Below are 25,073 nucleotides of genomic sequence, written 5' to 3' on the forward strand. Positions count from 1 at the left end.
GTAAAAATAGTAAGAGGAAGAATAATAAAAAGGGGGTGGTTTCTTTCCGAGCATGTGCTGGCGTCGAAGCCCCTTTTCCTGGAAAAGTCGCCGCTTTAGGGAGTCGCTGTTGGCCGTTTGGGGCATCCTGCCGCTGGACGTGGTTTCCAGCCCCGGCCCCTGCCCGGCCCGCAGCTCCGGCCGTCAGYGCGGGCCGTTCTGCTGCCCCGTGTCCGCTAGCCCGGCCCCAGCGATAGCGGCTCCAAGGTGCCCGGGGAGCGTGCGGCCGCTCCGGGGCTGCGCGTGGGGGCCCCGCCGCGCCCGTGCACAAACACGACACCCAGCCAGGCAACTACTCTCCCTTTAATCAGCTCTTACAGATAACACATTGATAACCACGTGAGAGACAAGATGGGGTTCCTGTACACAAGATTGTGCAAGCTCTTTCATTTCGGTTTGTAAAGGCTTCACCAGTTTCCACGAGGAGAGGCAGTACAGAGCTTGTTGAACAGAGGTAAAGCACAGCTCGCGGGTACAGAACACGCACGGGGAGCGCAGCAGGCGCCGCGCGGGCTGCAGGGGTGCGCGGCGCTCGGCGCCGGGCGCCGTTCCCGCCGGCGCCCTGCGGAGCGCGAGGCCGCACGGAGCCCCCGCCCCGCGCGGGGACCCACCGCCGCCCGGCTTTCTTCCTGAAATCTGTGGCAGTTACATTCAGCGTGGGGTAGTAGAAATTCCTCAAAACAAAAACCTTTAGCTTTAAATAATTAACAGGCCATACATGTTCCAGTTCTCCTTGAAGGGGATAAAAAAAGTTTAAAGAGAAATCTCATTCAGGGTTAAGAGCAAAACAAACTCTTAGAGATGAGAGAACCAGTGTCTGTCTTTCAGTTTTCCACCTCTATAAAAGTACCAGGCCCGGAGATGCCAACGCTCAGCTGGCAGTTCCTCCCTGCTCGCGCTAGCCCCGGCCCTGCAGCCAGCGGCTGAGGCTCCGGCCCCCTCCCACCCCCCCAAACACTCAGCTCCTCCTTCAGTGGCTGAAGCAGCTGCAGCAGAAAGCACCACGTACGGAGCAACAAGTGTGCGCGGCCGCTGCAAGCTTTTGGCAACAGTTCTGGTACGGTTTGGTCCTTTATGCACAGTCTTTTCACATTTACTACAGCACAACAAAACCTAACGACATCACTTCCTAGACATGTAATTTATCATTTTAAAACAAAATGCTATGGGACATCAGGGAGAAAAATATGGTTGACGTCACTGCAAGGTATCTCATTCTTTGGAAAGCCTGACTATATCAATACTATATAGAAGATCTGTAAAGTAGGTTAAAAAGTAAAAGGCAAAGGACCATCCTGCTGTTAAGATTCTCAACTAATCTGGGGCTCACAGAAATACTTTTTCTTAATAACATTTTACTCCAATTGTGTTTTCTACCCATAAAAAAAAAAAAAAACAAGCAGTGAAGGAAATGGGTCTTGCCCTTTCCATAACAGAGCAAATGTGAAAGACCTGATGATGATGATGATGATGATGATAATGATGAAATCCTTCGTGCCAAGTTTGCAAACAAAAGTAATGCACAGGGTAATTGTCAACTTATGTCTTCGTGCCACGTTTCAAACTTAGAATGAGACTGAGACTGATTTAAGGCCAAATATTCTCCTCAACTAAAACCCAAACTACAAGACTAAAGGAACTTTAGTACATTGATCTTAACATCCCATATGTTAAAGTAATAATCAAATATTACCAGACACTTCAATATAAATAAATTTATATTGCTTTTAGATATGATCTGGACATATCTTCAAGGGCATATTTGTGCTTTGCTGCCGAGTGTTATTGGCCAGGGCTGTGCTTGCAATATTAAGTTACATGTTCAGCACCAAAAACCCACCAAGGCTAAATAATTAGAGTATTGCAATGCTACGCAGACTGAGTTACCGCAGTAAGGCAGATTAGAGGAATTTCATTCTACTAAGTATTGCTCTTCTGCACAGTCAAATCTCTAATAGAGGAGAAAGACTATAAATAAAAAAGTTACCATCCCACCCTCTTACCTGTGATTACCTTGGCAGAAATGATATATTGAATAATATTAGAATTCTAGAAATTAAATTTCTTTAACTACTCATAGACAAGTAGCACAGGCAAACTCTAAGCACTTGATGCTTTACCTAAGTTGTTCTAGTTTCAGTTAACCAAATGATTTTCCTAAGTGTCAGTCACTTGTGGGTTGTAATCATCAAATGCACGTACACATGCACACACACAAATCCTTTTTGAAAAGAATGTGAGAGAAAGAACCTGTTCTCCTTAAAGATTTTGCTTCCTTTACCACTCACAGGCACGAAGTCTACACACCGCTCCCACAGAAGTGCACTAAACACTCTGGGAAGAGCAAGGAATAATACTGACAGGAAAGAAAAATAAATGCTTGCTGCGCTTTCTCGCTGTGGCTCTAGGCAAGAAAGGGCAGCAACTGCTTATATACAGGTGACAACCACTGGTCATCACTCAGACTTTCATTCATGAAAAACCCATAGTGTTGTGCATAAAAACTTCTTCAAATTCAGAATTGTCAGTTTAAGGGAAAGGTGGAGTGAGAAATCTATAAAACACCCTGAACTAATGTCATGATATGTTTCATAAAGAACAGTGTTATATTTTAAAATATTTTATATGAACAATAAAATTTGCACCGCTGCATAGCAGACAACACAGAGAACATTTAGTAAAAACATTCACTGAAACCCCTGGCATATGTATTTAATGTCACTAATCAAAATATATATTACAGTCCAAGGTTCTGTTAAGGATCTCTGTTTGGGGTTTGTACAGTATACACAATATTTCAGAAAAAATATTACAGTAAAGTATTTAATATTAGACTTATCTATTGTAACTTACAGTCCCTCTCCTCTATAAATCCAAACCTTTATAACACCCTAATGCCCTAGCCAAAAAGAGTTTAGCTATCTAATGAGCCCTGTCTATTATAAATTCCAGTTTCAGAAATTTCAGTAATCTTAATTACATTTTAATAAATAGTTCGCTTTGCCCTTTTTAATCTTAGCCTTTTGAAGAAGTCCTTCCATTTACCAAAACATATTATGTCACAATCTGTTAGAGGTCAGAGAGGCTTTTGCTTATTTATTCAAAGGATAGTAAGTCCAAAGATAATTGCATTAAATATACTTATATAATATTTACATTGTCCTCTCAGACTTTAAATTTAAAGTGAAATACAATTGATAACTGATGTCAGCTACTACAAACTTTCAGTGTGGCTGGTGTTTTATTAATAAAAGGTGTCTTAAGGTAAAAAGTATACTAAGTGGTTGCCCTGATTTTTGCTTTGTTCAGTTTTCGACTAAAAATAAAGTGAATTAATCATGTGAGTAAGAATTCAAGAAAGGTGGTGGGGAAACTGTGAAGACTTTTTTTTTTTTAAAACGTTTTGAGATTCAAAAATACCTGAAATTTGTGGTCCCTTCTGCAGTGCCAGTATCCACAGGGGAAAAAAAAAATGCAACCAAAAGAGAAGAGGAAAAAATTGTTAAATTAATTTGGTTAGTAAAGGTGGGTTTTTAAAATGTCTCAGTTCTGTACAATATTATACAACTAAAGTCTTCAGCTTTTGCAGCTGTTGTACATTCTTACAGATGCTTCTTCTGCTAACAGTCTGCCCATATACGTACTATTTTCAGTTACTTGCGATCATCAATAGTTTTAATGAATTCAACTGCTGCTGTGAACTGCATCCACCAGTATGATTCTTCTCCAGATAAACAGTTAGCATAGAAACTACTTATGTACTGAACAGTGGACAGCAAGCAAGGTGGATTGGCCTGGGGGTTAAAGAAGAAAGAAAAAGGTACTTACAATTYATTTGCAAACCTAAACTTACAACATTACAAATTACAGCACAGAAATAAAATTCTGCTTGTGCAATGATCCTCACAAAAACTGAAATACACGATTACTTAAGGATGTATGTAGGGCAGGGACTGTYTACACAGACACCTGCAAATCACACACTTAGAAGGCACGAGACTAGAAAGGAGCATTTTTCCGAAAAGGAAAAATGACCCTTTGGACAAGCGTAAAAATTACAGGAAAAGTTGTATTGCTGGAATTGTGATCTTTGCAAGACAGCTCACCTTAATGAGGACAAAGACCAGAACRGGAACAAAATCGTCTGCCCCAGGTACTGAATCTTCATTTGCCAGACTAAGCAAGTTCATGATGGTTGAGCACATTCTCAGAATACACTGTACTTTGTCTCGGGGGGTTTTGTAAGCGCTTATTGTGCGGATTTCAGACTGTGCAGATGGCCATGGGGCTTCCCGGAGATACACCTAGGAAAGAGACACATGTCACCATCTGCAGTTTGTGCAAACTACTCCTGTGTGCTACAGAGGAACTCAAGCACCAGAGAGCAGGCAGGAGGAAAGACTGGAGAACTGGGAAGCTCTAGTGGTTACATGACAGTGAAGTGGCGTCCGGTTGTGATGTAATGACAACCTACAAGCAGACCACACTAACTGAGCAGCTAACAGTTTTTCCCAGGGACTTCTCCAGTACACTGTTTCAAGAGAASATAGATATGTCTCAGTTTTATTCATAACCAGCTTTAGGAAAGGTCACCATTTGGAGTACTGTCTAAGTACTGAAGTGAGAATTCTGAAGGCTACAAACATCCAGTCTCTGGCAGACTTACAGTCACCTACCTGCTTTTAGGCAATGARAAAAGTGAAAATGGCAAATTCAGAGACATCAAGGTTGCACAAATTCTAGGTCCTTCTGAAAGTTAACTTAATGACTGAACTCCAGCCATGGTACATGAATCACATTACAAGCATAAAAGGTTCAAAACTTATCTTTTTAAAGAAAGAAGTTATTAAATCTTACTGCACGTTACTATTACTTTCTTAACCTTACTATAAGGGACGCTGTCAACACAAAGCAGAAAGAATAAAAGGGATGTGGATAGCAGAGGATACTAAAATATCAGTATAGTGCATATCTGTATTTCAGACGTCACAGATAGAAAAGCAGTGCTTTTCAGTGCAAAGAAAACAAACTAACCCTCGCACACCACCGAAAGCCCCCCAACATACATATGAAAGTGAAGGGAAGGAGAAGTTGTTACCTCAGGTATCTGAAGTGCTTTGTGGTTTGCTGTCACGACTTTAGATAACCTCTGTATGTGCTCATGAAGGACCCTGAAAACAAACACACGCACAGAAGGAGTGAGCAGCAAGAAGCAGCCAGGCACCCCAACAGCCCAAACGCAGTTTTGTAAGTACAGCAGTCACTCCACGGGATTTGCCACCACCTTTCAAGTTGCCATATAATAAGAGCGATCTTCACAAATGTATATAATTATGATTATGACTGTCTTACAACTCATGGACAGTAGCTCAACATGAGATGCAGAGGATTTTGCCATATGATCAAATAAAACTACAATTCCAATAGAGCATTCAAACAGCAGGTGGTTATTTTAAAAAGATGAGACAAAATGGAATGAATGAGGCAGATTTTAATCACTCTCAGCAAATATTTGCAGAGCTGAAAGTTGCATCCAAACTCACTACATACAGAATTTTGTTTTAGTAGTTTGTTACAAACCCTAACTTCTACACAGATGCTAAAGTATTTTATTGCTCTTCTACAAACAAAAGACAATACGAGTTTGTAGGGCATCATTGCCTTAGACAATCAAGTCTGTCATATGAAGACAGCATAGCTTCCATCTGTGCCAACTGCAGAACAGAAATCACGTATTTCAATTCCATTAACTTACTGGTCACGCAAAATATCTCCATCCTGATTAGGGTAGAATGCAAGTTTGAAGATACGATTCATCACACTGCGTTCTATAGCTAATTGTGCATCCTGAAGCTGTTCTTCACTGGCATTCTGCCATATGGCATCCTGAGCCATAGCCCCATATAAGAACTGGAGAAAATCTTCAACTTGGGCTGTTTTATCATCTGCTGCTGTGAGTTTCTGGAAATCTGTCAAAAAATTAAAAAAAAAAAAAAAAAAAAAAAGAGAGAGAAGGAGAGAGGGAGAAGGTTTATTTAAATTGAAAAATATTAATTCCAATAGGCGTTTCTGGAAAGGAGAACTCAGAACCCATTTCAGACTTGGTGCCTGGTAGCATGGAAGTTCTGTTTTGCCCCTACCCTGGTGAGGTAAAGAAAAGCAGAAGCACATGAATTAAATGGAAATATAAAAGAGGAAGTGTATAGAACCCATGTAGCAAAGCATATACTCAAAATACTCAATATGATACTGTGCTAATCTATTCCTCTGCAGCACCAATTTTTATACTTTCTTTCCAATCATCCATAGATAGAGACACTGCATCTTTGCAAAGCACTCAGAACAATCTTTAGAACAGCTTCTGGTAGGAATCAATACATACAAAGTTGTACAGGAAAAGAAAAGAGAGATCAATAAAATCAGTGGGCCATTATCTATCCCCACCTTTATTAAAGTAGACGCAGTTGGAAAATTCTTATTTACTTAAAAATTATAGAATGTGTGATACAGCAAAGTTAACACACTGGCCACTCACTTGCTTCGTATTTATAGCAAGAGACAACTGCCACTCACCAGTCAGCAGCCTGAACACATCATAGCTGCTGATTTCTCTTTTAGATTATCCAGGAATAGCTGCCTCCTTTCCATCCAATGAAAGGGTTCAATTACTTCTGGGGTCATTGAATYTCCCTACCAGAACTGTATTTCAAGTAGCCACGACGTTGTCGTGCTAAGTTCAGCCTATTCAGATACATTTAATATGCAGCAGGATATACTCCARAACCAAAAAATGACTCCAAATTTCTTATGTGCTTCATTAAGTCAAGTGTATTTTTTCATGTGGCAGATGCTAGATAGAATGATTTAACCTGACTTTGTTTAGACCAGGTCAGATTACCTTCATTCTCTCGGCCTATGCAGTTAGCATGGCTTAGCTGCTGAAGTAATATTTTATATCTCAGTAATCTGTCCATTTAAGATGTTAGCACACTAGCTAAAACAAAGACTGTTTTAGGAGTCTGCTCYTCCAACCAGAAGTTGTACTTTAAAACATTAACCAGAGAGTCAGGATCTAAATATGGAGTTAAGGAATATAAACAGTCCACAGACTACATTGTTACCTTGAATAAACTCCCTTATTTTCTTTTCTTTGCTTTCTAGCAGTAACCTCACACACACTGTAGTGAAGTATCTATTCGCCACTTCTTTATCTCGCAGAACTCTTTGCAGCAGCCTTTCCAAGTGCGCTTGTGTTGTCTGCAGGCCTTGGCGGCACCGAGTTAAATAAGCAATATAGGGAGCTCTTTTCCTAAGAAGAGAAGTGGTCTACRTTAGACTTAATTCAAACAGAATATAGTAGCTCTATGAATTATTACACTGTAGCTGCAAGAAGAATCTTGAATTTTTGTTTTTAAAATAAAAGTAAGCCCTGAATTAGAAAATTCAGTCTTATACAGGCTTTTCTGTCTGAATTCACTGTCCTTATAACACACCACAATGAAAGATACAAGCAAATTCTAAAAAGTCTGTCTTGTGAGAGCTGAGCATTAGCCACAGTAATAAACTCATGTTAGATCAGTTTATCTGRACTTAAGTTCCAAGGTTTTTAGTCTATTATCAAAAGCAGAAGACAATTTTCTCCCATTGTGGGAAAGTGGAGTTGTAATCACTTGATTTGGTAAAGCATCATTTAAGTCAACAGGGAACCTTTCAATCTGTGAATGGGTAAATATATGCATTTGGAAACCCATTATAAGAAAATACAGAACAYATTACCTGTAATCCTCTGCAATAGATGCCAGCAGCTTTCGACAGGTTCTGTTATCAAAGCGGCTTACGCATCGCATTGTCTCTTGCAGCTGGGCCATCAAATTCTTATCTTGGAGGTTAATAGCTTCAGCTAGTTGAACTTTCAAAAAGCACACAATTTCATTATCTAATAAAAAAATAAGAAAGAGAAATGTAAACAGTGAAGACAGACAGGAGGAAGGGGACAAATGCAACAACACACCCTTGTGTATATATAAAGTTCACCTTCAGGGTCTGTGTGATCTGGTAGACCATTCCTTGTTGAATGGGTCAGCATAGGGAAGGCAACAGAATCTGCAGAACAAAGAGCCAATCTCAATTTCTTCTTTGCATCCCTTAAAAAAGGAAAGATATTTTCTTAATAAAATTGCAGCAAAGACRGTTTCTTCAATAAGCAGTCTTTAAAAATAAATGAATAAATAATGTTGCTTGAAAGTTATTCAACATGATTTTAATATTTCGAGGCTGCTAAGAGCAGTTCCCCCCCCCAAAAAAATTATTAGTCACTGAAATGCTCTCTCTCCTTTCAGGAGGAAACATCCTTCAGTGGGAACTGCAGGAACCGTCTGAGACATTTAGAACTATGTCAGATATGGACACAAAAAAGTTCACAATTACGGAAGACACCAGTATCTGCATTAAGATTTTTGTGGAAATGAATCACACAACTTCTGCTTTTAATTCTACCTTGTATGTGAGATTAAGCATGCTAATATATTTACCTATAGGAGAAAGCAGAACTTTGTGGATGTGCTACTTGACTTGCAGAGTCTGGGAGATCATCCGCAGACATGTTTTGCAAAGCCTCATCACGGGGAGAGTCGTGCATGCTCTCACCATCCCCAATAGCCTCTGTGGAAAAAAAAATGCACTTGTCTAATTTCTCCTATTGTCTCCTCTGTTCTAGCATTCATCTATTTTTTTGTTATAAGAAAAAAAGTCCTCTTAGATAGCAAAATATACAGCTGTTCTGAACAGAGCAAACCAAGTATGTAAAAATTTACAATCTGAAAATTACCACAAGGTACTGCATCAGTTTTGGAGAGCAGTATATTTTGTTCAATTTTCATTAAAAACAAACACATTAATCTATGCTGACAATAGATAAGCTATCTATTAATAAAACAACCATCTCAATGGCAACATGAAAGAGTTGTCCTCAGGAATACTGATTTGGCTAGCACTCTCCAAGAGRCTATTTTACAGGTTAATGAAGAAAYGTTTCTATTGTAGGACTCTACTAATAACTGAATAAACTAATACTTGTGTAGAACATTGAAGTGTTTCTCATCTTTAAGGAAAACAAAGTACATCAATGATTATAAAGCCAGTTCTCACCTCCACTCTCGTAGTTTACTATAGCTCCTTCACTAGGACTGGTTCGCTTAATTGCATTCCTGTATTTGTCCAGAATGTCCTCTGCAGCCTGTGCCTGAGCACTGAGCCTTGGACTGGGATCATCTGAAATGGCAACCAAGGCAATAGGAGTTACCCTTGCATTAACTCTAGACTCTGTTTTCAGTCGCAACAAAACAAATATCTGAAATATCTGCTTGGATTCAAAAAATCACAAATATATTTATGAAAGTCTGAAGTGAAGTCAGGGAAAAAAAGTACTGTACAATCAAAATAAATAAATAAAAACAGATTAATGATATACTTGTCAATTCTGAACACTAACTGCATAGCATATACTTGCTGTAAATAGGTATTTGGTGAGCATTCCAGGACTCCAGGGAATCAGAAAATCATAAAGATCATTGAGTCCAATTGAGGATATGATAGGAAAAAAATAATTATGAAGATATTATTCACATACCTTGAAGTGTTGCATATCTATCGGGCACCATGTCATCTTTGTCTTTTTCTTGTTTTTCTTTTTTTCTAAATGGAATAGGAGCTGCAAGTGCAAGGCACCTTGTTAAAGACTACGTTGAGACTGAAAAAACTATAGGAAACTATAAAATCAAGATGACTGTCATCAAATAAATATCACCAAAACAATAAGCCTGCCTGTGCGGTGGTGGGGAAGCGAACTGTCATCATATGTAACAAGCAATACTTCACAGATACTTCCAGATACTGTATGCTCTACAGTTACTAGGAAAGACAGCCAGGTACTTATTTTGTAAATAAGTCAAAGACTAACTTCCATTCATTCTCTGCTGCAAGAGATATCCTAAATTATTCATTAATTATTAATATTATTCAACTGGCAAGCTACTATCCCTACAGAACTAATACCAGTCCTCAGATAAACTGCAGTGAAGTTGATAGCACACAACTACACTCAACAATTGTCCAAAGAATTCCAGAGTCACCAAATGCTTGACGTTAATGCATTGTCTAACCAAATTTGTTTCACCTTACACACCTCTTTATAGTTACTCTATACTTTATTTCAGTATTTCTCTCTTTACTGAACCAGTTGCAATTTTATAAATAATAATTCTTTATATCTCAAAAGGAAACAGGACAGTTACTCTGTACATCTGGGTCACAGCTATTGAAAGTGATATTAATGTGGTGAAGCAGTAACGAGTTTTCATACAAGTGAATAAAGCATGCACTATTATTAACACTACTATCAGGACATGTTTTACCTTTGGGCATGGCAGATACAAAGCGTTTCCGCCACCATGGCTTGTTTCTGTCAGACTTCTCATCATCACTGTCTTTTCGTTCTTCTATCTGTAGATGGGCAGAGTTTACTTTTAAGTACATACCATTCTTAAACAGTTACGTTATTTTTCAAGTGTAAAGACAGAATTTCTCCTTGACATCTACCAGCTTATGCTGCATCAACTATAAACACAAAATTATATCAGAACACACAGAGCCACAAGTGATTAAGTTAGAAATATGTTCCGAAGAGGATGCCCTATGCATCTTCAACCAAAGAGGTGAAGGAACTTAAATTTAAGAAAGTTGCTTTTTAAAATGTGGCAGCATTATAAGTTCAAACACTAAAACAGACCTATTTTTTAAGTCCTGACTAGTCAAATAAAGCTGATAAAATAAATTTAAGACCATTAGTTTCATTTAAGTCATTCTGAACATGCAGCATTACTGACCAACTTTTAAAAAATGACGAGAGTATACTGATCTCTTGGCTACACACATTTAATATTAGCTTTTGCTGGAATGAAGTATATAAAGTAGGCCTGCTAGGAAGAGAAATGAGAAAGAAAAAAGGAAAAATATAAAGGAGGTGAGGAAGTAAATAGGAGCCTTACCTCTCCTCTAGAGGAGTCCTTACTGGGAGATGAAGATGATGACTGAGATGCAGCAACCAGAACAGCTGCCCCGGTGTTGGTTGTTGGCATAGGAAGATCCCGCTCCTCATTACCGGGACGTCTGTTCCACCCAGGATCACTCATGGGTCTCCGAACTGATGACACTATATCYGAGCTCCTACTGCGAACTAGTCTTTCTGGGTAAGAATGCCTCTGCTTGAAGGCTTCTAAATCAGTTGGAATTAAAGAATGAGACCCAAAGTTTGGTAATCGGGCCTCATTACCTCCCATAGCTCCTTCCAAGATTGGTGGATCTGGTGGTGGGTGAGATGGTCTTGCATAGTGTACTTTAGGTCTCACCACAGCTGATACTCCTGGAACAATACATATAAAAATCTGCATAGGCTTCTTGCAAAATCTTCTCAAATATGATAACACTAACATAGAATCATTGGAAACATCAATCTTTACAGAAAAAGCTTATCCTTTACAACTTACCCTCGTGGGATGACAAAGGGTCAAACAATGCAAGCAAAGAGTCTGTCTGAGAAGGGGGAGATGTCAACTGACTGGCTCCTGAAATGTAAGAGGAAAAGGAAATTAAAAAAAAAAAGTTAGCATTGTGCTAAGAACTACCTACAGCATATAAAAACAGCAGTTAATAACACTTCACAAAATTATAAAGAAATTTTGATATAGAAGGATAGAGTGAAAGAATTAAACCACAAAAGCTTGGGAAATCTCAAAGAGTAGAACAAATTCCAAGTGTAATGTAATAAAACAGAATTAGCAAGAAAAGATCTTAGACCAAAGGGTAAAGTTGTAGAGCTACAATATACCAAAGCTTCTCTATCAAACAAACATAGTACTAGCAAATTGGAAAAATGTTGACTTTCTCAGTCACTAGAGCTTTGAAATTAACCTTGGAGAAAAAGTTTATTTCACTCTCAGCTTCTGTTCCACTTTATTAGAATGTAAAGTTTTTTCTGACATCATTTTAGCCACTTTCAGCCCTCAGTTATGACAGAATCTAATTCTCATTTACACTAAGTACCTTACCATGGGCTGTTTCATCCATATCAGGACTTGTTACAGAATCTTTTCCCCCAAAGTCAGAACTACATTCAGACCTGAGATCCTCAATCTTATTAGGAATGTCTTCAGATGTTGCACTAATACCTGACACACAACAAAAACAAAAAAAAAACAAAACAAACAACAAAAAAAAAGCATGTGTAACTGCCTTTTCAGAGAAAAGGAGACAAAATTCAGAAGTTATGTGAATGCTGCACTGATCTAGTCCCAGCACACAGTAGCATCCAGACATTCTGAAATTCTTCACTGCTAAAATAAGATTTTAGGATGATTTTTGGTTTACATTTTCATCCATTCTAGTAGTCATGAATACACATTATAATGGGCATTAGAGAGATTGTTCATTTTGCTAAATAATTTGTAGAAGGCTAAGAAAGGAAGTACCTAAAAGTAGATATAAATACAAAATAAAAATATCACAGTAAAGTTGTGATAAATAAAAGAAAATTAGGGACCGCTTCCAAATAAACACTTCATTAATAATCATTGCTACTAGAGGATGAACATTTTTTTATCTGATTATCTGATGCCTTTTTCCTCTCCCCACTGCCTATAAATACTTTGTAAAAAAAAAAAAAAAAAAAAAAAAAAGAAGTATGTGTAGCCAAGTTATTTCCTGAGTGAAATTATGCATAACTAAACTAAGTTCAGCAAAATAGATTCTGATCATAAGGAATGTGTTTTCAGAAACAAACACACACACCTGACACAACACTGAGGCCCGGCGTACTGGGGCGAGAGCTGACCTCCCTTACGTCTGTGTCATCAGACGTGCTCCCCAGCCCAGAACAGCTCTCCAGCTCCTGCAGCCTTTCCTCTTGCTTTAGGTCTGGGGCCTCTACAAAGTGCAGACAGGGGAAAGAAGAGAGAAAAAGTATTATTCTGAATGCCACATAACCCTAAAATTCACATACAGAATTCATTTAATATGCTAAGTTCTAGGTTAACTCAACTATTGCAGCAGATAGGACTAAGCACAGCTAATGATGTTCTAGCTGCAAAAGAGTAAGAACTTACCAAAATGCTTAAGTAYTTTATTTTTCAGCTAGAGACAACAGTACACAGTCAATGCTTCATTAACTGAAGAAACCTACTGACAGATGCCACTACCCAACATTACAAGAAAGAAAAGCAGCAAACAGAAATTTGCTTGACAGTCTCTTATTTCTAGGCCATTTAGAAGTTCTTAAACAACTCTCAGTCTCCTGCAATCCTTTCCATCTTCTCTCTGCCTAGGAAGAGTTTGTCACTTTACTTTTAACTCCAGGAGCATTCACAAACTCTATCTTAACCCCAGATACCAGTTTCTCTCTAAGAAACATGCAGAGAACCTCATTTTGAATTATACATCTCTTGGAGAGTTTTGGTTCAACTGAAGACATAAACAAACTGCAAGATTCTGACCTGAATCACTTGGTAATACTTCCACACTCCAAGCTTCACTTGTTGTTTCTGATATTGTTGAACCTGTGCAGGGATCGAGCAGCACAGATCCTGAACCTGGTAAACACAGCAAGCTGCCTAACATGTTCTCTGCAGCTGCACCTGCATAAGTAAAGGGAATGCACAGAGTTAAGAATATRCTTCCATAAGACGGTGCTGATATTAAAGATCACATTAGAAATGTCCTTAATAAAGTAATTAAGGAAGACAATGTTGAAAAAGGACACAAACCTAAAATCCTCCTAAAGAAAAGCTCCAGTTTAACCAGTGAAAACACATTTATTTAGAAAGAAAGTAGGGCAGCTCTATAGCCTGACAGTTTTACAGCAAGCAAAGTATTTTAACATATCAGATGTACCACTAAGTTACCTGCAATTTCTTGCAAACGATCTTCATCAATATTTGGATCAAAGTCACTACCCAAGACATCGGTACTCCATGTTTCGCTCACTGTTTCCGATATATCTCTGTCATCGGTCAACCCCATCATATCGCGGATTTCAAATTTGCGAAGCTTGTCATCAAGGTTATCCTGAGTTGTGGCTGCGTAAAAATAAGAGGTTCAATTTCTCAAAAGGGTTTTCCAAATAGTTTTAGTAGAAAATCTGTAAGAGTACATTTYAGGGAGAGAAAAAAAAACAAACCTCAACTAATTCTGCCAGACAAGATACTGCTTTAAAGAAAGGTGACTGCACTACAGAGAACCTTCTTTTTCCCCCCTGACCTAGACAGTTTTAAATCTCYTTTTCCCTAGAATTTTGCACTCATGATCTATAGCACCTCATGCACTTCTACTAGAGAATTTACACATGCCTTGCTCATGTTCCAACAGCTGCAGAGCTTCAACACCATTGCTCCCAGAAGGGCCTGCACCAAGCTCCGATACAGACTCCCCTTCTAAATCCAAAGATGATACAGAATTGGAGCGATTTGAAGGACCTGTGAAAAGAGACTCTACTATTAATCTAATTTGAACAACATTTSCCAGACATACAACATTTAACAAGCCAGGATACAATTGGCTAAAAAAAGATAACAAGAAGTGAGGTAATTCCTATATAAAATACTGAGCTGACGATCTTGCTATTCATCATATTTTCTGAGTAGTTCACTATATCAAGATGAAGATATGTTTTGTCCCCTCTTGATCCCTACTTCACACTCACCTATACTGTAGTTTGCAGTTCACACGTTCAGAGTGCCATGCTAGTTATACTAATGTACAAATTAACCTACAAAATGGAATCTCATCATTACCATATCGATCTTTAAATCTGTCATAACCTAACTATGCCAAACTACAAACCTTAACTCTAAACTTTTCCCTTTGAAGGGCTAACAGAAAAGACAGACTCTCAGGGTTAAATAGCACAACCTTTAAAATAGCAGAGATGGCATGCTGCATTTAACAGAAGCTCCTTTTATAGTTAAAAAATGCTAATGGACAAAACTTCTTCAAGACTTAAGTAACCCTTCACCTTCAGATATTCCTTCCAGATTATCACTGCAGAGGGAAAAGCGCAAGGTTTTATCAGGTTTACCATGGAGTTTGTTTTCATCAACAGGGACATCTCCTTGTCCGCCTTCTGTAAGCTGCATATTTAAGACCTGCAAAGGGGGTCAGGGGTGAGAAGGGAAAAGAAAGAAAGCTTCCTTAATAATAATTTTTTACGATCATTTAAACGAAATATTGCACTTAAACAAAAATCTCTAGATATTAATCATACAATCATTTTTCTACTATTTCATTTGAATTTCATTTCTAAAGTTAGAACCTGGAGGGAACATAYGATAACCAGGACAGTCCTGATGACAATCGGACCAGTAGCTCACTCAACCTCACAGTAATCTAATATTATATGGAAAGGGTCCACTGCAAGATCACTCAGGACACGAATCCAAACAATTGGGTAAGGCAGAAAGAAGATGAAAGTATAACGTTCTTCTATGGCTGGTGAGAGAAAGACTGTAAAACAGCCTTGCAGCCATGGCAACCTAACAGCTCTATATTCCCAAGAAACTAGGTCTGGTGCTTCAAATCTGAGCTGCCAAATATCTTGGGATCAGCATTGCGATGCTTTGTCATGCACCTGTGCCACACAATCCAATAGAAAGAGCATGCAGAGAGCTAACAGAGTCTATATATTCAGCTTCAAAATATGGGCCCTGAAGTGACAGCTCAAGTTGGCTCTTAAGTATGTTGGAGGGTTAAGCCTCTCTGCAAATTGGCCAGATTTGGGTTTTTCCACATTAACAGTCTTCCACACTCTACAGATACGACATGTGATTAAATGAACTTGTAACCATGGTCAGTTTGAAAGCTAAAATCCCCAAATTCAATAAGAGCAGCTGAGGATTTTAATTTCTATTCCATGTTTAATACCTAACTTAAAAGTTACAACCTCATTGTTCTGCTGCTGGAGAGTATAAAGGCTATACTTTCCGAAATATCTGGTATTTGATAATTTTTCACATACCTCATTTTCTGACATCATTCCTGGAGTAATCTGTGGGCCTGTCCCCAAAGAAATCACAAGCACTTCTTCCGGCTGAACTTCTGGGATAGTCTCCTGGGAGGATCCTTCATGGTCTCCATGCTGATCCATTTGAATATTTGATCTACTTCTGCTACGAGTTGCTAAAGAAAATATTTTAAAATGCAAATGTAAGAAAGCTGTTCTTTTTTTTTTTTCTCCTTAAAAAAAAAAAATACTGCAAGGAGAGAGGAGAGAAAAAAAMCCAAAACCTACACACTACAAGAAATCAAGACCCCTACGCACAGCAGCACGATATCAGTTCTCACACAACAGAGACACAAAGTATTTTTAAAAACTGTGCATACACAGAAAATGATTTTTATACTGAAATGAAGGAATCTGAAAAAGCAACTGACTGTCAAAGTAAACCAAGAGCATGCCTAAGGATCAGTCATGTGATATAAATACAAGTTTTACACAAAGAATGGAGAAAGGGTATTACCCACCAAAAGGGGTTACTAGAGTTATATGAGCTGAAAGATTGGTAGCTGAAGTATCCCAGGCAGTAATGGCTGCCAATTGCTGTCCTGGATTTCGAAAGCATTTAAAATGAAACAAAAGAAATCAACCATTACTTTCCATGTACTTTCCATGTACTTTATAGGCATAAAATCAAAATATTCAAAAGTGAGACACAGTTAGAACGATATATGATAGAGGTCTTGTTTGGTTGATCTTTGTCATTTATCAAGTTGTATATATTTTGGTCATGTGACACTAATATCAAATCCCTCAAGAGAACAAGAATGTTCCATGTCATCATGTTCCCATAAACACATATGGCAGAAGAGTATCACTTTCTGTTGAAATGGAAATGCTCAATATCCAGAAACCCTATTCAAAAAGAAGACTAAATAAATAAAATATTGCACTACCATATACTAACTACTGGAATTAAATCTTACATGTCATCCGCTTTCCAAAAGGATTTCACAATTCTCCTTACCTATAGGTAACCGATTTTTTTTGTTGGCTGGAGTGGTTGCAGGAGAGAGCTGTGGGGTATTATAAGGAGTCATTTCAAGGCTGCTGCTTTTCCCTGGTTTATTCTGTGGTAAGCTTGCCAACAGGTTTTCCAGAGCCATCCGATCTTCCTTGAGTTGGTCACTTGACATTACATTCCGCATAAAGCCCACCTACAAATTTAGAATTATCACTGATAAGAACTGCAGCCTAAATTGTCAGACTTGATTATCCTATCTACAAACACATGGGAGATATATATATATACATATATATATATAAAATATATAACACATATAATATACATATATATGTATAAAAATATATATGTGTGTTTGTATATATATATTTTTTATTTCCCTTGATGAATTAAAACATTACCAGAGTAGTTAGCTGGCTGTATGTCATGTAAACCACTGTTCTACTCAACCCCTCCAGAAGGTTAACTGAGGACAGTGGAGGAGTTTCAACTGCACGTCCATCAATAACTACATCCAAGAAAGCAGCAACACAGCTCTGCAAAGAGAAGAAATAGTTCTGCAATAAGACACTATTTACTAGAGTTTGAAAGGAATACAATTCATGGCAATAGCTGAATAGTTTACATAATGATCTAAGTTTTGCTTACTACTTTTAAGGTCAAAGGATAATACGTGTCATTAAAATCACCAAAGACCAAGCAAGGAAAGCATGCAGTTAGTTGTAGCATTTCCTTCACTGCTTTTCTGCATTCAAAATCTGTGAGCAACTTAAATGTTCTTTATAAGATTAAAATACAAAACAAAAAGTTTCATTTCACAACAGCAGTTTCAGATGTTAAACTAAGCTGCTTTATGGTAATTAAACTACCCCTTCCTGAACAAATTGCTGAGCCCAGCCAAAAAGCAAAATGAGAAAGCAACAAGCAGTATCACTTTTAAACTCACATCTGACAACATTACTTGTAAAAGGAATGTATAACTTCCTTTACTTTTTTGCTAACTGTAATTCTGCAATATTCACAAACAAACTAACAGGGTTTAGTATGTCCGTACATTAGGAAGTATTGTTCACTGTTCTCACAAAGTTAATCCCAGTACTACTATGGATGATTCATAGTAAAATAGGAAATGCTGAACAAAAAGCAAAACTATACAAAAGGAACACAAGCTCCTTGTGCTAACAAGTTACTTTTTTTTAAGTATTTAAAAAGTTGTCTTCAAAATGGTTTTATTTTTAACACGTTCAGAGAAAACAGTAATTCAGCATCTCAGTTTAGAAGGTAACATACTTAGAATTATTAGCTTTTTTCCGTAAGTATTAGGTCAGAGCAGAAATATGAACCCCTGACCCTGAATTCCAGAACTCAGTATTTTGTTCCTAGCTCTGTACAGGATTTCAGCTACTTTTCTGTATATGTAGCTCATAAATAAGTTAATTAAGAGAGAGAGAGAAAAAGAGAGAGAAAAGGCTTATCCTTTTCTAGTCTTGATTCTTACTTTGTCAAATTTAGCAAGGTTGTTCTTCATACGTGGATCTCCCTCTTCAGAGCCTGTCATTGCTAATTGCTGCAAAAGTCTCCCAACCTGAAATCAGAAAGAACTATTAAGAATACAAATTTCAAAGATTCTATTATAGAAATAAGTTAAAACAATGTTTCCATTCCCATTTTCTTTTTTTTTCTTTCCCCTCATTTAATATTCCTGGTTGGGTGGACATAGTCTTGCATATGCTTTTAGGACAGGAAAAAAAAAAAAAAACACACGCACAAAAGGTTTAATCATTTAATCTTCCATTCTTCACAGTAGCTTCATAATGTAAATTTGTAACTCTTAAAAAACAAACAAAATGCATGCTCTCAAAATTTCTAAAAGAAATCAAACACTTTTTTTTAGATGACTCATACCTGCATCAGATTAAATCTTGCCACCTCGTTTATAGGAGCATCAGAAATAATCCCATACTGTTCAGGGTTAACAATAGCAGGACAGATGAAACATGCTAGAAGAAGATCTGTGCACATTGCTCTGACCTCCCCAACTTCCAGTCTGTCTACACATGAGAGGGTTTTGTACATCTGTGACACAATCCATCTCAAGCTGTGTGGAAAACAGTATGTATTTTGTTTGAGATAACCAATGAATTTGTTCACCAAGGTCACCAGCTTTGCCTCGTTGGAGTCTACCATCTCTTGCACTCTTTGCTTGAACTTTTCTGTGCCTTTCTCTCCAAATAACTTCTCTTGTTGTACTGGAGAGAATCTCTCAATTAATTTGTTTGGATCAGTTTCCAGGTGGTCTTCATCTTCAACCAGAAGCTGCATGATTGGCTCATGTAAAGTTGCAGTAAGAAAGAGTTTCGCAGAAAAGAGTCCTTCAGAGAAAAGCTTGAATAAGATGCTGAATGCACAGGTGCCTCGTCGCAGCAGCCGCCTGGGGTTGTCACTCTCCTTGAGTTCAAATTCGATCAGGTAACGAAGCACCTGTAGGAGGTAGCTCTCATCTTCCTGCATGATGCAATTGCCATAGATGGAGGTAAAGACTGTGTGAATGACACTCTGAGTGTTGTCCTGGTTCAGCTTCTCTCCAGCGACCAGACAGGATGCAATAAGCCTAGGGTTTTCTCTCAACCTGTTTAGGAATTCTCCATAAGCAGTTTCCTGAAATCCCAACTGCTTATATCCATCCACAAACTGGGTATCTTCCAAGATCTTAGCGTGCTGGCAGCATTCAGCTGGAGAAGCTTCAGCACTTGAAAGAAAACCATTGAAACAGTAAGTAACTTTTAAACCAAATAAACTTGCTAAAAGATGCCACATGGTRAATCAATAAGAGGATTATCAAGGAAAATAGCTTCCCATATAATAAATATGGGAATATGAATAATTTGCAAATTCAAGAATAGGTTTATAGGAACAAACATGACTTCGAACAGCATATACTGAAAGGAAYTTCAAAGAACTAACATATAAGTTCCAGGAGAGTCAAATTTCCTAGTTTAGATTTTTTTAAAATCTTATTATTTTTAAAACTCTTATTTAAAACATTATTATTATTATTAAACCTTATTAATACAGCACCGCACTCCAGATACTAAGTATAAAGTCGGATAAATTTACTGCAATTCACAAAAGTTCAGGAAGCTGTTTCCCTCAGCCCCTCTCTACACACCCACCCACAGTCACCTGGTTATGATAAGCCTGTCCAAGTTAATCCTTTGCTGCTTGGAAATCCATGCTGTGCGGTAGAGCTTTTCAGCTGTCTTCAGTACATCTGCATTGAGCCTTTGAATAAGTTGCTTTTCTGAGTTTACATAGAGTCGTTCTTGCTTGAGGTGATGAGCCAGCGTGTGAATATCCAGCTTCACCATCTTTGACAACGAGCAGATTGCACAATATTCACTGAAAGAGAGAAAAAAATATATAAAGGTGAAGCCCATTAATTAGCAAAACAACTACTAAAAGCCCCAAAGCAACTAGCAGGTTATAAGCTTACAAAAAAAAAAAAAAAAAAAAAAACCACAAATACTTCTTTCCCCTTCCTTATTAACATAGTACTATTCTCTCTGAACTCACTGGCCCATCTCCTAATGGCCGAGTCACTCTTTCCTAACGCTGAATTTCATAACTGCCCATTTCATTAAGCACTTGTCATACCAGCACGCAAGGGACACTTGCACATTACTGCATATGTTCAGCTCAGGCTCCTCAGGTGACAAAAGAATGTAGTGCAATGCTTCCAAACTCTTGCGCCACAGCTCCAATACACAAGACGAGAAACTGGTGTCACTTGGAGAGGGGCAGCCCTGGGTACAGCTTGGGTGACACTCAAGCTGGGCAATGAGCCTGTTCTGACACGCTGCCCGGTGAATAGCGAAAACACTCTGCGAGTTACTGCCTTGTTCTAACGTACTCCCCATAACACAGCCAGTATTTGGATGTGGTTATCTCTAGTCTAYAAGAACAAAAAGAAATGTCCTCTCTCATCTACACATAAGAGATCCCAAACTCTTAAAACACTAATTAATCTTCTTCGCTGAGAGGCAGAAGCATCAAAACCCAGGCAAGCCCAAAGCTTAAAACAAGTCTGACGCCTTTGCCCAACTCTAGAATTATTCTGCAGAAAATATGCTCAAACATTTCAGCTCAGAAGAATGTTTCTAGTTCATGAACCAAAAATGCACTTTTACAAACAAACAAAAAGCTAAAAATAAATAAACTGAAACAAACTTAGATTTTCCTAACACATCAGGGGCAAAAAGATAGAGAAACCACCACTATGTCTCAATGTAGCATCAGTTAACTCCATAATTAGAAAGCATCTTGGTTACCAATTAATAGCACATAAACAGGGAGCATCACACCATTGAAAACAAGTTCAAGGAGCTAGTCTGTCTAAAAATTAACTCTACTGAAGATAAAAAGAGAAGGGCTAGAATTGTGTAGATCAGATTATGTTTCTATGGAATTAATGATTAGTTGTTTTATAGGTACATTCACCACCAGAATTAAAAACCATACTGGATAATTTAGGAGGGAAGAGTTTGCTATGTAGACATAATTATGCAGGTCAAAGCTGTCAAGTGATCTGGTGATAAATTCTTAAAGCCAGGCTACAGTTAAATGTAAAAACCTTCTTTTCACAAGCTGTAGTTATACTCATGCAGTTACACCTTTCTAAAGATGAGATTAGCAAAGAACTTCAAGGATACGGTAATTTAGGTTTCTTTTTAAACCGTGCCAATCTCAGATAAACAGAAACACTGATGTGCAAGCCAAAGTTCTCTCAGAAAGAAATGAGGACTACTTGCAACAGACTTTTTCCTTAGTCACAGAACTTTGAAAATACATGACCATACACAGAAAATATCACTAGCAAAGCCTATTACCATGTTTGCAAGGCAGTATAGGCTATTAGATTTAGCTCTTGATATTAGCAGGATACATTCATACAAATATACATGCTAGTAAAATCTGCAAAAGTATTTTCTATTTATTCAAAATGCTTTTCACTGTAAGGCTCTACCTAGAACTTTTTCACAGTTTACCAAGTCTTAACAGTTTTAGCTGACATTTCCTGCTTTAAGGTGTCTGTCTGAAGGCTGCAGTTTTCTGGATAAGAAGATGGTCCACGTAGTTGTCCATTTGAGAGCAAATATCGGAAAGGAATGAGGGACCTGTATGGTGTACCCCTGCCTGGTGACAGCTTGAGTTCCTGTATTTTCATAATAGACAATGTGAAGGTAAGTCTCTAGCCCTGCATCATTCACTATAAATGCAATTTTTAGCAGGTATACCAAATAATTTGTTCCTTAGTGTCATACATACTCACAAGTAAAGTTGCTTCTCTTGTAGAAAGTTTCACTCAGTGTCACTTTTTAATAGTAAAGTTGTTTTCACCATCAAGCATGGGCCTACAAAATAGGCTCAGAAGACTACTACCACCTGCATCCGTACTGCTAAAAATACTAGTTCCACAGCTACTTGATAATAGCTTATGAATGTGTCTATCTTATCTGTTTGTACTGCAGAGAACCAAATATAACACAGGCAAGAGAAGACTCGATTTGGAACCGAAATGTGGGAGGTCAAGAAGTACCACTGCATTGTTGAGAACTGAAGTCCACCGGGCAGGACASCGGCTGCAAGACAGCAGTTTGTATCCTATGTACAAGGAAAAAAGAATCAGTAGCTACTACGTTTTGGAAGCCTTTCTGCCCCCATTCACTTCCCCAAAAAGGCCCAAACTAATTTGACTGCTACTGAAACCCTCCGTCTACAGAAGACAGGTCCCTCATTATCTCTCATTCACCAGATGTCCATATAGTCTTGTGAATTCAGAATAACTCATAAGAACAACAACAACAAACACTAGAGCTGTGAAGAAGTAGATAGCTTAATACATCTAGTGCTTCAGCAGGCTTCACACTGGCTCTAGAAAAAAAAAAAAAAAAAAAAAAAAAAAAAAAAAAAAGGAAAAAAAGAGAAAGAAAAGAAAAAAGAAAAGATGACAAAAACATGCAGCAAAAGTCAAACCAGTTGACCGAGACACACATGCCGCTGCCGCTGCTCAGATAGTGGTGGTATTGACAGCCTTATCTTGAAAGGCCAAGCCACTGTACATTAATACATCTGAATGACACATCAACTCCTTTCAAAGAGCTCTTCCCTTTATGATCTTTAATACTTCAACTATTACATCAGTTGCACACTCTAACTTTCACCATCCCACAGAGTAAAAAACTTATCAYAATAATTGATTTTTTTCACTTCATGATGCTCCAGCACATGAGCAATAAAGACTGAGCATTGCGTGACCTGACAGCACCTACGATGGTTTTTCCTACTGACAGAAGCTTGTTTAGAAAACCAGATAATCAGTGACTTTAAGCAATTTACATCCAATGTTTTCAAGGTCCTAAAAAACACTACATTTAATCTTCAGAGACCAAACTCAAGATTACAGAGCAAATGGTTTTGTACCATGGCATACAGAAATGAGTGGCATCTCTATTAAATATTTCTGCAATCCACTTCACAGAAGGAGAGATTAAGCATAGTAGTAAATACTTCAATACACCACATTCTTCTTCCTCCTTCAGTATTTCCTGCTCAGGGTTATTTGCTCCTCCCCAGTCAAGCTACGCAGGATTCAACTTCCAGAGCAAGTTTGGGCAGATCTGACGCGGGCAGGGCAAGGCACGGCAAAACTGAAATCGCTGTGTCTTATTTTAAAAAAGAATTCCTAATCAAGCTTCAATACCTTCCATGCTAATTCACCCCAGATGAAAGCATCTGTCTTCATTAATATTTATAGTAACAACTAACAAGCCTTATTTGTTTATATAAGCTACAGCATATCTCCTGAAGTTGAGCTCAAGAAATTCATTTTTCAGTACGACAGTTCACCATGAACTGGGCTTTATCTGTGGAACTCTCCAGTTAAACTTGCACCATCTCAAAACACRCGTACAATATGTAAATACATTTCAATTAGTTATCTCTCAAACTGATGTCATATTTTTAATCACTTAAACTCAGTCTCTTCTTCATCCAGAATCACCTCAAATCCAGAGCCCACCATAGAGAACTCTGCTGTGTACCGGGACAGTGTATACCCTTTAGGCCCTGGCCAAATTTTACGTGGCCAAAGGCCACAAGACCTTGGAGAGTCACGGGGAAGGAAAGCGCACACAGAGCTCTTACTACAGACGGGGCTGTACGGGGCAGCCACTGAGACCCAAGGCCAAACAGGGCACCAGCATCACGGGCACCAGCCAGCTTCCTTCCTTCCTCCTACGCTTCAGGATTTAGACTGAGTCTGAAACACAAGAGACTTAATGCAAATATAGCCCTGGATCTATGAAAGTCACCAGAGCATAACTCCGGCAGTTCCACATTGCAATACATCATCTAGATATTAACCATCTCTTTGCTGTTTCTTCTTTCTTATTTCACCGGCATGAAACTACTATAACGTCCTGCAGCAAGAACTTCTGGGGAAAGTTTTTCAACAAATGCTGGAAGATGTTCAGTATTTTGGAGCCCTCCCCTTGCAGYAGCAGTCTAGAGGCCTGTTTCCAGAGGCAGAAGCCATCAGCCTGCCGGTCGTGCTTTTGCTGAAGCGCAGGGTGTGAGATCTCATAGGTGGTCCTCGCCATCCCCTCAGCACTGCCTTCCCCGGAGCTTCCACTTGCGGGACAACCGCAGCTCCCACAAGCAGGGTCCTACCTAACGGCAAACGCAGCAGCCCGCGCTCGCCTGGGGAGCTAGCGTCAACGGCAGGGAAAGCCCTCTGCCTTCAGAGGGGATCGTGACTCTGCAGGAGAAAACGCCGCGCCGCGCTGGGTCACGGCGGTGGGCGCCGCGGCTGGCGCCGACACAAAGGAGGAAGCGGCGCGGGCGGGCCGCGCTGACACCGGCGCCCCGCTCCGCCGCTGCCCCGCCGCGCGAGCACGAGGGCCGCGCCAGCCC

The 25,073-nt window shown here is 38.8% G+C and overlaps 1 protein-coding gene across 3 annotated transcripts in view; it reads right to left on the reverse strand.

Annotated features, from left to right (window-relative positions):
- Positions 1-1,963: 1,963 nt before the first annotated feature.
- GAPVD1 (GTPase activating protein and VPS9 domains 1) overlaps positions 1,964-25,073 on the reverse strand; it is a 25,844-nt gene continuing 2,734 nt past the window's right edge. The window contains exons 1-27 of one of the 3 annotated variants that reach the window (XM_026049171.1): positions 24,831-24,846; positions 20,286-20,501; positions 19,008-19,851; positions 18,601-18,687; positions 17,504-17,638; positions 17,106-17,295; positions 16,606-16,686; positions 16,100-16,260; positions 15,101-15,230; positions 14,436-14,561; positions 13,992-14,165; positions 13,584-13,724; positions 12,883-13,017; positions 12,144-12,263; positions 11,583-11,660; positions 11,085-11,458; positions 10,452-10,539; positions 9,668-9,748; positions 9,187-9,309; positions 8,571-8,700; positions 8,074-8,183; positions 7,816-7,975; positions 7,161-7,348; positions 5,795-6,008; positions 5,138-5,210; positions 4,146-4,343; positions 1,964-3,833 (exon numbers count right to left, since the gene is read on the reverse strand). In XM_026049171.1, the coding sequence (XP_025904956.1) occupies positions 3,693-3,833; positions 4,146-4,343; positions 5,138-5,210; positions 5,795-6,008; positions 7,161-7,348; positions 7,816-7,975; positions 8,074-8,183; positions 8,571-8,700; positions 9,187-9,309; positions 9,668-9,748; positions 10,452-10,539; positions 11,085-11,458; positions 11,583-11,660; positions 12,144-12,263; positions 12,883-13,017; positions 13,584-13,724; positions 13,992-14,165; positions 14,436-14,561; positions 15,101-15,230; positions 16,100-16,260; positions 16,606-16,686; positions 17,106-17,295; positions 17,504-17,638; positions 18,601-18,687; positions 19,008-19,851; positions 20,286-20,470 (4,467 nt within the window). In that variant the 5' untranslated portion in view covers positions 20,471-20,501; positions 24,831-24,846 and the 3' untranslated portion in view covers positions 1,964-3,692. Of the gene's footprint in view, positions 3,834-4,145; positions 4,344-5,137; positions 5,211-5,794; positions 6,009-7,160; positions 7,349-7,815; positions 7,976-8,073; positions 8,184-8,570; positions 8,701-9,186; positions 9,310-9,667; positions 9,749-10,451; positions 10,540-11,084; positions 11,459-11,582; positions 11,661-12,143; positions 12,264-12,882; positions 13,018-13,583; positions 13,725-13,991; positions 14,166-14,435; positions 14,562-15,100; positions 15,231-16,099; positions 16,261-16,605; positions 16,687-17,105; positions 17,296-17,503; positions 17,639-18,600; positions 18,688-19,007; positions 19,852-20,285; positions 20,502-24,830; positions 24,847-25,073 lie in introns of those variants that run through there. The other 2 variants (XM_026049173.1, XM_026049172.1) reach the window with 2 other exon arrangements.

Source organism: Nothoprocta perdicaria, unplaced genomic scaffold (assembly GCF_003342845.1).
Source record: "Nothoprocta perdicaria isolate Ctin4 unplaced genomic scaffold, notPer1 scaffold_6, whole genome shotgun sequence".
NCBI classification, from domain to species: Eukaryota; Metazoa; Chordata; class Aves; order Tinamiformes; family Tinamidae; genus Nothoprocta; species Nothoprocta perdicaria.